The sequence below is a fragment of the Triplophysa dalaica genome, chromosome 7 (assembly GCF_015846415.1).
Source record: "Triplophysa dalaica isolate WHDGS20190420 chromosome 7, ASM1584641v1, whole genome shotgun sequence".
NCBI classification, from domain to species: Eukaryota; Metazoa; Chordata; class Actinopteri; order Cypriniformes; family Nemacheilidae; genus Triplophysa; species Triplophysa dalaica.
In genome coordinates this window covers 21,524,580-21,540,428 of record NC_079548.1, presented here as the reverse complement: position 1 = coordinate 21,540,428, position 15,849 = coordinate 21,524,580, and the positions used below count along the sequence as shown (strand labels likewise).

The window sequence follows — 15,849 nt, the reverse complement described above, 5'->3', positions numbered from 1 at the left end:
TTTAAACATGTTTTCCTCCAAATTCTAATCCCGAACATCATAGCGCTTCAGTCGACCCCAGACATAACCTTTGTTACATACACAAGATATGAGCAAAATAAAAACTGATTTGGAAGGGGCTTGAATATGATATCAAAAACTGTTATATATCAATTTGCACCATGTGTTGGGTTTTCCCAGATCTAATCACATATGAACATAAACATTAAAAGATTAAATATATAAATGAATATAAACAACAACGGCTTTATTGGGCATTTAGCTGTATTAAAATACAACCAGTTCTGAGACGCAAGTACAGCGTGATGATTTCACAAACCTACTTATTACCACCTAAAGCCACCTTGCACCATAGTGACAGCTAATAATATATTATGACAGATTTTTGACGAGTCTGTCAGTCAAAATGATGGACAACAAAAATGTCTAGCGCAACCTCTGGTTTGTACGTTTGAAAATGTGTGTGCTGCAGTCAGACAGAGAGAGGTGAGTAGTCTAGGGCCGTCAGTTAAACAGACTGGATGTAGCCGCGGATGATGAGAGAAGATGAAAAGAATGATTGACAACTTTTTTGTGAATAATGTTAAGGGAGATATAACCTGCAAATAATATTGAAAATGAGAAATATGATGGAAAGAGAGTTTTTTCGTGCTGTAAACTATAATTTAAGAGAGAAACAGAAGCGAGCTGGGTTATGTCATTACGTCTCGAGGAAGTTTTCAGAAAGGTGCCAAAGGCAATTCAGACACCAGAGCAGGCAAGTATACAAATTCACATCTCTGTTTCTCACGCTCACAGAGACTCGCTAAGTCACTAAAAAAGGGACAGGTGGAATCAGATTCCAACAAACATGCTTGGATGACGTGTCCAGACGTCAAAGCAGATGGGGAGCACAGAAGTAAGTCAATTTGGTCAGATGTTCCACTATGGCACTCTTCACATCTCGCACTCATATATGCTTTATATCTAGTTATTCCACGGCTCGTTGGAATGCTTGATTCTGATTTGCCAGTCGCGTCACTTGCAGGTTCGTTATTCCCAAATAACAACTGCCCAAAACTAATAACGCACAGTTACCCGGAGCCTGCAAATCCTCTTGAAAGGGAAAATAAATATCTCTTTTAATAACATATCTGACATATATTCACAAACGATTAAACCAAATTCCCTATTTCTTACCTTAAAACCGAAAGTAAGCAACTTTTCTTTGTGGAAGGTCTGCATTCGGTAAAAATGAGTTTATAAATGTCCAGCTCTTTTCTCATGTGGCAAGTAGCCGTGTAATAAGCAGGATAATGTACATGCAGCTGAAATAAACCCCTTCAGTGTAATAAATAACCCTCTGCTTCTCGTCGGGTCCTGATCTTACCGTCAGGCCTTATTTCAACAACCAAAGTCACCAAAGGCGCTTTTCAACGAGAAGATGGCGATTTGAGGTGATAAATAATTCTTCCTATGCAATTACTTGTTAGGTATCGGTTGCACTAATAGGTTTCATTCAAATCCATGTCAAAGTAATGTCTATAATCCACCTTTGCCCACATTTTAGTTTGTACCTGAATTGGCATGGTGATGGGATAACAATCACAACCAAATGACCTACTCTTATCTGACTTTGTGAGATGAGGAAGTATGTGTTATCCAATAAGGTGCACAGTTCCTTTCAGAGGGGGAGGAATTTTCAAGTTGCACATGTGCATTCATGCATTACTCTGCTCTTCCATGGTACCAGAACACCTCTATGGCAGTCGCACATATTTGAATGATATTCCAGTGAATTCTTTTACTGAAATCAAGATCGCATTCAACATTCTTGAAATGTGCAACTTGAGACAAGAAAACCTTTCTGGAATTTAAACACAGGGGGCAACCGTGTGGTGTGGGCTTAACTTTACGTGTTGTCCTTGGTGGGTCAGGTTAAAAATGAAAGGATCTCCGTCACACTGATACCTGACCTCGTTAGGGGGGAGGGGGGTTCAGGTGTGTCAATCTGTCCGTGACTCTCAAGACTATCCGATGTCGGCTCATCCGCCTGAGATCGGCTCTGGTTTCAGCCGAGCTGAGCACCCAGAACTCAAGAGGCTCCACTCGCTGAGGAACGGCAAGTGATGTGGAACACAAGGGTTGTGCTCGGACGTTATCTGCCCAAACAGAGGCAAGTTTCTGCTCTTATCGCCTATGGATAGGAAGGGCATTGTGTTAACCTCTGAGGCGATGGCCAAATGTTACGGCCCTTCAAAGAAAAGGTCAAGGAAAGGTCATCCACGCTACAATACTTAAACGTGAATAAAATCAAATCCATAACTTTGAAATTTGAATGCTACTTAATCTTCAAGCACACACCCTCACAGGGAAAATACAGCTCTACTTAAAAATTCAGAGGAAAGGAACAAGTCAAACAATTACACTATTCTTTACTAAGAAAAGAAAAGCAGCATTTCTCCAATAGATATGAAACAATGAAAGCATCAAAAGCTCCACAGGACAAAAAATACATACAGTAAAGTACACGTTTAGCAGCACACATAAAAACCTTTAACTGACTGAAAGTTTAAACGTGTTTAAACATAAATTTAATTTATACGGTTTTCAACCCAGTAGGTTTGATCGAGGGTACAACCACAAAAATATTCAATGCGTTTCCTGTTTTCAAGTAATCGAATTGATAAAATAATTTGTTTTACTTGGTGAATTAATACCTAATATTTTCTTCTGAGGCCATTACACGCATAACCAGGCATTCCACAGTGCTGCTTTTCAATAGTTTTTCTACGTACACAAGCACTAAATGGATGTTTTAGACGTCACACCTGTGTATTGTTTCTTTTCAACTTATCACGCATGAGCACAGCTCATCTACTGTGTGTCCATCTCAACAGTGAACCAATCAGAAGCCAGGGGCGGGTGTTTACAAAAGCAACTGGTCGAATAGCTGAAGCATATATATTTCACTTTTTAAAAAACAGCTTCAAGATTGCTGTTTGCGTATTTGACTCATGCCTCTTGAGAAAGCACATCCCATAAAAGCGTCCTCTCTGTTTCTCTCCTGCTCTGTTCCGAGCGCTGCGTCGCATGTTTTTGAACACGCTCTCTGTGAACAACCTTAAACAGCACTGTGTTTTTATGACACATTTATCATATCATCAGAGATTATAACTCATGATAGCTTAAACACGATGATGATAATGAAAGATTAAAAGTGTATTTGTTTCTCAGTATTCCTAATGACGACCAAACTGCAGTGTTTGCTGGGAATAAAATCTTATTACTGATAAATAAAAACATTTTTTGCAGATGTCCTTTATGAACTCTACAAAGCTCTTTGTCTTTGCAATTGCAGAGAGTAAGCAGTGCTCACTTTAATATATCGACGCAACAGGAAGAGTAAATGGAAAAGTGTGCATGCAGTTCTTAATGAAAAGGACAGCGGGTACATTATCAGTGACTCACCCAGTTCTCTGGACACTGGAGATACGGCTGCGTTCTCTCCGATCTTCGATACAGCATCAAAGTACTGCTTCCCAGCCAGGGCCATGGCTGCAAGACAGGGATAAGAACATTGAAGATTTAGCAAGGTGCAGTATTCTGTAAATGTGACTTATCTAAATTAGAACGTAAACAATAAACAGGACTGCTAATATATTAACCAAACTGATTACTAAAGTCTATCTGTCCATTTCCATAGTATGTGATACACATAAAAAATATTTTGTAAAGACATTCATTAAAAAAACACTATTATTGGCCGTTCACTACTCTCTACATTAAGGATGTACAATAAATAATCGCCCATAACGGAATCGGACGATAAATGTTCAATTTCATGTTATCGGTATCGGCTGGTTTATAAGACTTGATATATTATAGCTGATAATTTCTGAATCATTTTCTCTGGTTGAAGCACTTCAGCTGCACGCTACTCACAGTTAAAATCTAGTACAATTCTGTCTTTCTGTCATGATCCTTCACATAAGCTGCTATTAACAAAACATTGTTGATTTAGTATGAATGTATAAATTATAGGAACAAAAGTATATTGTTTGAAGCCGACTGCTGTCTGAATGCTTTCTGTCTTAAGACCTGTTAGACTTGTGGCTATTGAGATCACCTTTCTGGGTTGCTCTGGAAGAACATATTTAATTAATTTATTGAAATAAACATTATACAAGAAAAGTTTTAAAGTTAAAGACTCTTTCATTAGTGTAAAGTAGGCTTGGTATATTATTTTAAGGGGGGAAAATGAATTTTCAGTCTAAGAAAATGTTATATTAAAATGTAGATACTGTATATCGGCCAATATATCGGTTATATGCTTCCAAAGTTTAAGAATTATCAGTTATCGTTATCTGCGATATTTTATATTGGTGCATCCCTAATCTACATTTTAGCATAAATCTTTAAATCAAAGGCCATAAGAAGCCTAAATTCAGCCTAAAATGTCAAACCAAGAAATGTGTGTAAATGTCCTAAATTATTATTATTTTGGGGTATTTATGAAACCATAACGATTCTTGTTTTTAGTTTTTAGTTAACCCTGTAAGCAATACAACACTATAAAAATAAATGCAAATTTTAACATGTAAATATGAATTAATTCCGCATGCGCAAATGTCAGAACATGGGAATGTGATGCTCACCTGAAACAGCTTTCTCATAGCTCTTCCCCAGGTTTACAAGGTTACGCAACCCCGGGTTAAACTGTTCCATAACATTCTGAAAAAGAGATCAAATGTGAGTATTAGTGGATGTTTGTGAATAAGGAAGGCATACTTCCATCCTTAAAAAAACTTTTCAGTTTCTTCAAGTAAATGTGCACATAATCTCAAAGCAAACTAACAGTGATGTAAAGAAGAAAAAAATAAAACTCGACACGACAGCCAAATACATCCATATGATGAGTACAAAGACTACCTGTTAAAAATGACCTATTATTAGTCATCTAAACATGTGCTTAGTGGACTCAACAACACACATTACGAGCGGACGGGAGTCTGAGCACATTCAGAGATGCTGTAAGTGTCTTGTATCGGAGATCAATACTAGATCTTATGGTGACGAGACGTCCGATTAACCCACCTTATAAATAGTATATGTATATGAAGTCTTATTTATCATGTGCTGAGGCACACACTCTTTGAGTTTGACCTAAGAAAGCTGTTGGCAACCCATTTCAGGTTTGTTCTGTAAATTCTAACAGTTTTGTTTGAGTCACGAATCTGCAGTCAAGGTTTTGGCTTCAACTTAATGCCTGTGAAGATCTCTAGATGAAATGTTTATTACGCTATGAAGTATACAGTGTTTGTGTACATAAATAACAAACATATGTACATAAGGTACATAAACTGCCATGAATAACAAAGTACATCAATTGCAATAAATTACTAATTCCTTGTAATGTGTTTCATGTCATAATAAAAAAACACACTTTATTAAAGAGACACCCTGGGTTATTTCAAACCTATATAAGTTTCTTCATTCTGCTAAACACAAAAGAAGGTATTTGGAAAAATATCAGTAAGCTAACAGATCTAGTCCCCCATTTACTGCCATAGTAGGGTAAATACGTTAACACTATGGGAGTCAATGGCAGATGAGATTTGTTTGGTTAATGACATTCTTCTCAATATCTTCCTTTGTGTTTAGCAGAACAAAGAAATTTATGTAGGTTTGGCACAATCTGAGGGTGCACATATGATGACAGAAATTTCATTTTTGGGAGAGCTATCCCTTTAAAATACATAACACTCCTACTCAGCTATTAATCATGGTGTTATAAAAATATCGTAGCATCTATTTCCATATGGGTCAAACTCAGTTATTATACAATTACTTTTTCTAAAGTGCAGAAACTTGTCTCATAAGATTCATATTACATATTATAGGGTGAAACAGATATACATTCATTTATATACTGTGACATCTGTCAGTCTCCAGCATCAAACTAGTTCTTCGCACAGGTCAAACGTTTCAAAGGTTATGGGTGCCTTTTACTCCACCATCAAGAAGTGTGTGGAATAACAATATCTTATGTAAAAAAAATATATGCGCATCTCTCCATGACAGTGTTCAGAAACACCCAAACTAAGAAAGTTGAAACTAGAAAACTCTACCAAACATATGATGCGTGTTTAATAGTTGGCAACACTCTCCACTAGTTTCCGGTTTCTTTTCTCTGCACTTTGAACTTTGAAGCAAGAAGCGGAGATTTAAATGAGTCACCAGAAAACACTTGGGCTTGGTTATATTTACTCTGTCTGCATGTGCTTAATGCTTACTAATCCTCAAATCATGAAGATAGCCCACTCGTCCTCTCCACTCCCCAACACGTAATTATGAACCATCTGAGACGGAAGCAACTGATAAAACGCTGGAATGATAGTACAGGAATGACGTTCTCATGTCGAGAAAGGGCGTGGGAGCAGGTCTCTCTCACAATACTGTAAACCTTCTCCCATTGAAATCAGCTAACGGTATAAACTTCCTAACATAGAGTAATTACAGTAATGAATTTAGGATCTTGGGTTAAAAAGAAATGTCGTGATTTCTACTTTTTCAGACCTGGTTGTGGACATATTAAAGGGATACTTCACCCGAAAATGAAGATTCTGTCATCGTTTACTCACCTTCCAGTTGTTCTAAATGTGTATAAATGTGTTTGGATGAACACAGAGAAAGATATTTGGAAGAATGCTTATAACCAAACAGAGTTTGCCCCCCATTAGTCCTCCAATAGTAGAAAAAATACAATGGTTGTGAAAAGTGCCCCAGAACTGTTTACTGTCCTACATTCTTCAAAATGTCTTCTGTGTTCAACAGAACAAAAAAAGATAAAGTAATTTTTCCTACTATGGGAGTCAATGGGGGGCAAAGACATTTATACAGATTTTGAACAAATCGAAGTCGAGTGAATGATGACAGAATTTTACTTTTTTGGGTGAACTATCCCTTTGAAAGTCTGCTATTTGGCAAGTTTTAAAGATATGAAACGTGGTTTTAAACTAGGACTGAGTAATGTAAAAATACCTTGACAAGAGGCAAAAGAAAAGTTGTATCAACTGGCTTGTCATTACATTTCTGAATGTCCATTTCATGGACTTAAGGATCTAAATCTTCTGGGTGTGTCAATGAATCAAATAATGTGGTGAAGACCAACCTTTACACTCAATGACATCCAAATAAAGTGAAGAGAACTCGATTTCTTTCCAACGACACCCCTTAAACGATCAAATGACCCAAATCCACAAACATTTCACCTCCGAAAAAGTTTCAGACGACCATCAACCAACACAACGACCTCCCATCTGTCAACCAGCGGCCCTATGTTTGGGATTCCGCCTCATATTTGGTGATTACGCTCATCCTGACCATTCTAGACTCAACAGGTGGTCACATTAGTTTTAAATGTCAGTTCTCTCACCTTGTAAGTGCTCTCTGTCAGTTTATTCACCTCCTCTGGGTCGCGCGACATTCTTCAAGTCTTCTCCTGACGACAGTTCGCACTCAAAAGACAATAATCAGATTCGACAAAATTCTCCGACCGACCGATTAGTCCAAAACAGCTCGCGCAGGACGGCACCCTTATCGCCTCCAATAAATCCGCATATCAGGAATGCCGGTGTTAAAAGTGTCTCCGGGCGGTGCTCCTCAGTGACTGGCAGGTGGAACTGAGCTCAGAAAAGAGTTCGTGAGAGAGCTCATGAGTGCGCGGGAGTGTGTGCGCGCGTCAGATAGGTGAGGTGATCGACGTCACACACGGGCAGCGCTGACAGGTGGAATTCAGGCAGAAAGCGCATAAACGACGCCATCTAGTGTTCATTTTCATTAATGCAATCATCCACCAAAATACCTTTCGATGCAAGTGGGTTAACTAGCCATTCAAAATGGATTATTCAATAATTAAAGAATAAAGACTTTACTCCGACCTAATTTTCTATAGATTTAAACAAATGTTAAAGTTACCTCATTGTGTAAAAGAAAATCATTTGTATCTATGAAAGAGTATATTAGATGGTGAGACATTAAACAACGGTGCTGTTTGGATTTGGATTGATTCAACGGGAGGAAAATGAAGTGTCTGACTCTGAACCAACATTTTTTTCATTGTATTTAAATGTTCCTTATTGTATTAAACCTGTTTGTGGCATTAAAGGGATAGTTCATCAAAAAATTTAGATTTGTGTAATTTTATACCTGTATAAATTACTTTGTTCTGATGAACACAAAGCAAGATATTTGGAAGAATGTCATTTTCAGTTCCAGGACATCATCGACTACCATAGTTGTAGTTGTCAAAGGTGCCAGAGAACTCTTTGTTTTCCTAAATGCTTCAAAATATCTCATTATGTATTTCAACATTTTTTCCCTACTATGATAGTGGATGTCTGAGAACTGAAAATTGCTAACATTCTTCTAGATCTCGTTCTCTGTGTTCTTTGGAACAAAGAAATTGATACAGGTTTGAAACAACCTAAGGGTGTGTAAAGGATGACAGCTTTTTCATTTTTGTATGAAATATCCCTTGAATGTAAAAAAGGCAGATCACTCGGGTGTGCACTGCTAATTTGTACGCCAATCCTCAACGCCAAACGTTTCATCTCACCTGTGCCATTATGAATGAGAATAGCAATTATTGCATATTCAGTAAAAGACAATACAGAAATACTTTTGTACAGTTTGATGGAAATATAATTGTGCATTTATAACTGTACACAAATAGTTATAAACTTTTGGTCTATTCATTAAATGATTATACAAAGAGTTAATAGCAAGTAGACGATCAGCTGTAGAAGAAACATGTAAATCAGGATCATTGAATCAGAGCATTAAATTCACACTAGTTTATCAACAGCATAGTCAAATTCACTGAACTGATTTAAATAAAGGATTCACGTACGAATTGGATATCGATGCAATTCACCCTGTACAATTAGACTTGCAAAGTCTGTGATCATACATTATTGCTTCTTTATAGATTATTGTGCGAATAGACCTTTTCAGTAAAATCATACAGGTTCTGCTGCATGGGTCCCCTGTTGTGCCCTTATGTACAGAATACTGTAGCCTTATTACATGCGCTGTTTTGATTTTTCCACAGTACTTCATCTGCATTCTGCCGTACATAAGAAAACTAAAATAATGGAGTTAAAGGAAATAAAGCCACAACTCCAAATGAAAGTTAATTGTAGACATGGGCCGAATACCGGTTGCAAGGTATACCGAGGTTTGAAAAAGTCAAGGTTTCAAAACCACTCAAATTTTCAGTAATACCACTCAAATTTTCTGTAATCTGACATATATGTTCTATGAATGTTGGTTAAAAATCAAATGTATTTGTGTCCAGTTGAAAAGCTGTTGTTTGTATACGCAGACATTTGAAAATATCACATTTTAGTGTTGTACTTGCAATACTGTGAAACCGCAACACTTTTACCAAAGGTTATCATACCATCAAAATATCATACCGTCCCATGCCTAGTTAATTGTAATCATTTAATATCATTTCATAGCAACTGTACAGAGACCAATCCAAATGTTCAGTTTTATGTACATTCACGCATTTAACAAATGCTTTTTCAAACGCGACTTACAGAATGAAATCTAAAACTTTTTGAATTCGCCTGTTTCAAAATATTTAGGGCTGAAGTATTCCTCTGTGCCTGAAGAAAACAAGATTTCATGTGATTCATGAGACTGAACGACTACTGTATTTAAAGTGAGTTCAGCATTGCATCTGAATGACGTCATCTCAGTATTTATGCAAGTGATGGCCGCACCCAAAGTCGATGAGTCAAATCAAATCCTGTAAATGAAATCTAGAACAATTTCATAGTTAATCTTACTGATAGCTGATTATGAAAAACATTTGAATGCATGAACATATACTTATACTTGGGAGCAGGGATGGATTATGACTTCAAAGATCCCCGGGGCCAGTTACCCCCACAATTTTTCCAGGGATGGATATCTAACCTGGCTATCTAACCTATAGTGGCCCCTGGGACCATGAGCCCGAAGACCAAGTCCAGAATGAAAATCTGGGCCAAATATGAACAAAAATCTTATTATTGTATTTTTAGCATTAAGGGAAAGAACTAGGGGCGGATTATGACTTCGATGTGCCCTGGGCATGGACGTTTCAAAGGCCCGCTGGCATATTTTACCAGAACAGTGTTGCACATATGCCACAGGATAAAGGAGTGGTTCACACAGAACGCACCTTTGATTCTAAAAACGTATGACACATCGCTCACATCGCAATGCACAAAAACAACACAAATTGGTTTATTCATAGTCCGCAGTACTCAACACCTCAAAAAAGCTCATATAACCTGGGAATAGGCTTATTCCTTGCATAATTTACATTTCTGCATTAAGAAGGCAAGCATTTAAAAGTCCATGCATTACAAATATAGTAATATCAATAATCAAAGCATTTAACTTTATCTTTTAATAAAAAAGTGACTTTAATTTTTTTTTCCGCAGAGAAAACTCTTCCACGACGTAATCCAAATCCAGCTGTGTCAGGGTAGAGGCAGAAGAACCCAGATGCGTCTTACCCATGAGACCAGGTTGCACAAAACGGACTAATAAACAAAAACCCACAATGGGGTCAAAACTAAACAAAACAGCAACAAACATTTCCCACAATGGGGGCAAAAATCAAACACTTCCCACCAGGGGGCAGAAGTAAACGAAGTCCAAAAATGACAAATGGTAAATCCACAAACACAAGATTGGAACAAGTAGTTGGAACAGACACAAGTTAGGCATGATATGAACAAGATAATAGTAAGCATAGGGACTAAATAGGAACATGGTATGACGAACTGGCACGAGACAGAGAGTACAAGGCTTTAAGAAGGGAACACTAACGAGGGAAATTAACAATGGGCAGGTGAGGGGATTAAAAAACTAATGGGACAAATGACCCGAATCAAGGGAGCGGGGCCAAGGCACGCGACAAGACACCTGACGGAAAGTCACAACAAAGGCCATGTGTCTCCAGACAATTTCTTTTTGGAAGAATTTATTTGAAAATCTTAAAAATCTTGGCTCGTATTTATCAAGCTTCTGAGTATTACTCACAAGAACACTGCTAAGAATTGACTTAAGAGTAAAACAATTCTTGGCTCAAAGCTGCGCTTAAAAGTTGGTTATAAAGCGTCTCTCTCGTAATTTAACTTAAGTGAAGTGTAACACTAACTCTTAAGTGTCAGGTTTAGAGATGATTTACGACACTTTGCCGTGTTGCAAACGGGATTTTGGATGACGACATTGGCATGGACCAATCACAGAATAGATTTCCTCATTTAAGAATATTCTCTGACACATTCACGTTGAATGGTGAAATTCCTAAAAGGAGTTTATATTCAACACACATGTGACAATAAAGACTTTTCAAGAGAATACATTATGTTTTAGACATTGAAAATCAAAGATAAACACGTTTCCACCATTTAAACCGTTGCTGAAATTAGTTTTATTTGCTTTAGTCAAGTAGTTTTGCTTTATTTCCACTATAAATGTTTTCTTGCGTGTGAAATCACACATACCACTGAGAACAGAATACAGGATAATGAGCAGCAAAAATAATGCAAATTCATTGCAATATAATTAAGTTTGGAAGTAGGAGTAAATTTCATGAATTCTCAGCACTTAAGATTAAATGGCACTTTGAGAAGCTTGATAAATGAGGGCCCTGGTCTCTGAAGCAAAAAATATTTTACAAACAAAGTAAAATAATAATCGATTTCATCCTGTCAAGAGATTTCTCCACAGGTTTAGAGATGAAACCTGAACAAGAACAATTTCTTGTTCAAATGAACAAGAAATTGAGATTTCTTGTTCTTTTTTGCTAATGCTAATGCATTGCCGCGCTTTTGAGAGAGACATCTAGAGACGAAACTGTGTAATATAAGCGTCCAGAAGTCACGTTTAGAAGACAGAAGAAGGCTAAATAACAAAATTAGTTTAAATTTTGCCAAAATTAAACAAAACAGACAATGGAAAACTACTGACAGGAAGGACAGGATCATGACAAGCTATCACACAAGACTGTATTCAATGGCCATTACACACAGCGAACTGAGATGTCTTTGGCACGTTTGTGTGGTTTTAAACTAATTTTGTTATTTAGCCTTCTTCTGTCTTCTAAACGTGACTTCTGGACGCTTATATTACACAGTTTCGTCTCTAGATGTCTCTCTCAAAAGCGCGGCAATGCATTAGCATTAGCAAAAAAGAACAAGAAATCTCAATATCATCTCTAAACCTGTGGAGAAATCTCTTGACAGGATGAAATCGATTATTATTTTACTTTGTTTGTAAAATATTTTTTGCTTCAGAGACCAGGGCCCTCATTTATCAAGCTTCTCAAAGTGCCATTTAATCTTAAGTTCTGAGAATTCATGAAATTTACTCCTACTTCCAAACTTAATTATATTGCAATGAATTTGCATTATTTTTGCTGCTCATTATCCTGTATTCTGTTCTCAGTGGTATGTGTGATTTCACACGCAAGAAAACATTTATAGTGGAAATAAAGTAAAACTACTTGACTAAAGCAAATAAAACTAATTTCAGCAACGGTTTAAATGGTGGAAACGTGTTTATCTTTGATTTTCAATGTCTAAAACATAATGTATTCTCTTGAAAAGTCTTTATTGTCACATGTGTGTTGAATATAAACTCCTTTTAGGAATTTCACCATTCAACGTGAATGTGTCAGAGAATATTCTTAAATGAGGAAATCTATTCTGTGATTGGTCCATGCCAATGTCGTCATCCAAAATCCCGTTTGCGACACGGCAAAGTGTCGTAAATCATCTCTAAACCTGACACTTAAGAGTTAGTGTTACACTTCACTTAAGTTAAATTACGAGAGAGACGCTTTATAACCAACTTTTAAGCGCAGCTTTGAGCCAAGAATTGTTTTACTCTTGAGTCAATTCTTAGCAGTGTTCTTGTGAGTAATACTCAGAAGCTTGATAAATACGAGCCAAGATTTTTAAGATTTTCAAATAAATTCTTCAAAAAGAAATTACAGATAGGGAGGTTATCAAATTCTCAACAAATAAAGATCTTTTTTTAATATATTTTATGTTTTCGACCAATCAGAGTATCATACGGTTTAGTAGCCTAATAGATGTAGCAGTTATTGAAGAATTATCATTGTTTTTTAAGAGCATACACAAACCAGAAGGAACAGCTCACATAACAGTTGCAAATTCTTTTGGAGTTATTGGTATTAATTATTTCTAAAGGAATCTGACTAATAAGAGACCTTGATTATCAAATAGCTGCTCCACCAAAAATGTATATATTTATAAACCAGTTGTAATTAAACAAAGAAAATACAGTGTGACAAATAATACACATTTGAGGCAAAAAAAATATGTTTATAAATAAGAGCCCATTCTAAGAGAGCCTGGTGATGAAAGTAAGATAGTTTGACATTTTAGTATGTCGTAATTATGCAAGCTGGGGAAATACATTCCCAATTGAGTCTGGTTAAGAATTGATTCAGCCAGTTCATTTTTTATTCATTGTTGAGGGATTCAAAATCAATTAAATTCAAACCACCATTAAACTCAATTGTATAAAATGTTTTGTTAAAGATTGAAAAAAGTTAATAAATAAAGTAAAAAAAAAAAAAATTCAAACCACCATTATTTTAAATGTGTTTAATACGTGTGGGAACCTGACGTCGGCAGCACAATGCATCCTGGGACTTTCGGACACCAACACTGCAGTAGAGACTGGTGCTGCATCCGAAATGGCATAATGTGAGAGTACGTACTGAATTTAAATAAGTACCTACCTAGTGTATGATTACATTTAGGACATACTGCGTCTGTCATGTTTTATGGTCATGTGACCCGTATGCTCTTTGACCTATGACGTTTTAACATCAACCTACACGTGATCGTTTATAATAACATATTTAAGTCACAAAAAAATTATTTATTTGTACTTTCATCAAATACGAATATCGTTCTTAAAGAATTACGCTTTATTTATTTGATTCACTTAGAAAATGTGTCCGTTTCTCAGCTCCAATCAGAGACTCATTTCCAAAGAAAACCCTGTCTGTTTGTTTTTTCACACCTTGTCACACAAAACATCAAGCGGAATATTTGACCCCTGAGAGAGACCATCAGCAATCATGTTATAGACAATACTGGAAGCAGCTCAGCATTCTGGAGATGATGGGGCACCCGTGCTCGGAGGAGATAGAGAGGACGGGCATATAAGCTGGGAAACGGCAGCAGGCAGCGACTGTCCAGAAGAGACTGAAGCTGCTGAGACTGAATGAGAACTCTGGAAAAGAGCTAGTGGTGGCTTATGAAGAAGTACCACACGCAAGAGACTTCTGGGAGCATAGAGAATGGAAAGAAAACCGCATCTAGTAATGCAAACTTGACAATAAACTGCAAATTTAACAATGCAAGACTAGATGAAGACAGTCATGCATAAGACAATAAACCCTAACCATCTGACACAAAACAAGAGAAACACAGGAGACTTGAATAATGAATAGTAATTGTTAAACAAACTTGCTTTCCATATGTTGAAAAAATTGGCTGTTGTCATATGGTGAAAAATCTATTTATTGTGCCTGCATTCATAGGAATTCACCGGATGGCACCATGTTTAGTGACATTCATGAGTGTGTACGGAACCGAACTCAACAACAGTTGCTATTAACATTTTTGAATGTCCATTGGAGATGTGTCTTCCTCTGTATGTGAGGTACGAACATAAGCGTAATAAAAGTCCTCACTTTCACACATTTTGACACTGGGCTAGGAGCTCTCAATGTTAAACCCTAAAAATCAAAATAGTTTATATAGACAAAAAAGTCCTCCATCTCAAAGACAGGTCAACGGGGAAGCTGGTCAATCCTGATTTCCCTACAAGTAAACCATGCCTCTTTTATGAGACAGTTCTGCCACCAACTGGACGGACACGATAGTTGATGTGATAATTATAAAACGCACTAGATAACATATTATTTAATCACATTAGACAAATATGCATATGTTCCCGTACCTCAGTTGGTTGAGAACTGCATTAGCAGTGCAAACGTTTGTATCTAAGAATATACCTTGAATGAACTGTTGCTTCAGATGAAAACATCTAAAAATACACCAACGTAAATATACAAATTGGGTATATTTATTACATTATATTTTTATAGTAAGTCATTTTAGATGATCAGTCTACTGCGAGTTGTTGCTCTCAAGTCCAGTAAACAACTCATGTGCTAACATCTCTTGCAGATTTCATTTTCAAAATGTATTTTCAATAGGGGGTTGTTCCTTTAGTAAGAAAACACAACATTTATAGATTACCTTACATAAAACTTACAGTATTTCTTATATTTTTATCTGCTCTATTTGTGAGTATCTGGGTTAGTTGTCCCCCTGTCATTTTAACCAAACATGTTGTGTGCCTTGAAAATGAGACAGAAAAATAAAGGAAATAAACAGTGCTGGGACTAACAGTGTCCCTGGAGGGGTCCCCCTCTGTTTCTTGCTGTTCTAGTCGACCGGGACAGATCCTGTAAAAGGGTGCATAGCTGGTTTGTTGGGGCCCCATACATGAAAATGCTACTGTAGGCCAATTCTATGCGTTTCCATTATCCTCCACAAGAGGTCACCCAAATCATAACTATAATAAATCAAGAACATTGCTGCCAGTGAACACATTATAAAATACATTTGATCTCACTCTCTTAACATGGAGACAATCAGATCCACATCTAAACATAAAATAGCTAAAACGTTGTAGATGCTATGGAGATTTCACAAATTTTATATACATAGACTATGTGAAATGGATGTGCTT

General features: G+C 36.7%; 1 protein-coding gene across 1 annotated transcript in view; it reads right to left on the bottom strand.

The window, feature by feature from the left end:
• Positions 1-7,709, bottom strand: part of baiap2l1b (BAR/IMD domain containing adaptor protein 2 like 1b) — a 45,566-nt gene extending 37,857 nt beyond the window's left edge. The window contains exons 1-3 of the mRNA XM_056753045.1: positions 7,418-7,709; positions 4,638-4,713; positions 3,451-3,537 (exon numbers count right to left, since the gene is read on the bottom strand). Of these exons, the coding sequence (XP_056609023.1) occupies positions 3,451-3,537; positions 4,638-4,713; positions 7,418-7,468 (214 nt within the window). The 5' untranslated portion in view covers positions 7,469-7,709. The remainder of the gene's footprint in view (positions 1-3,450; positions 3,538-4,637; positions 4,714-7,417) is intronic.
• Positions 7,710-15,849: the final 8,140 nt, after the last annotated feature.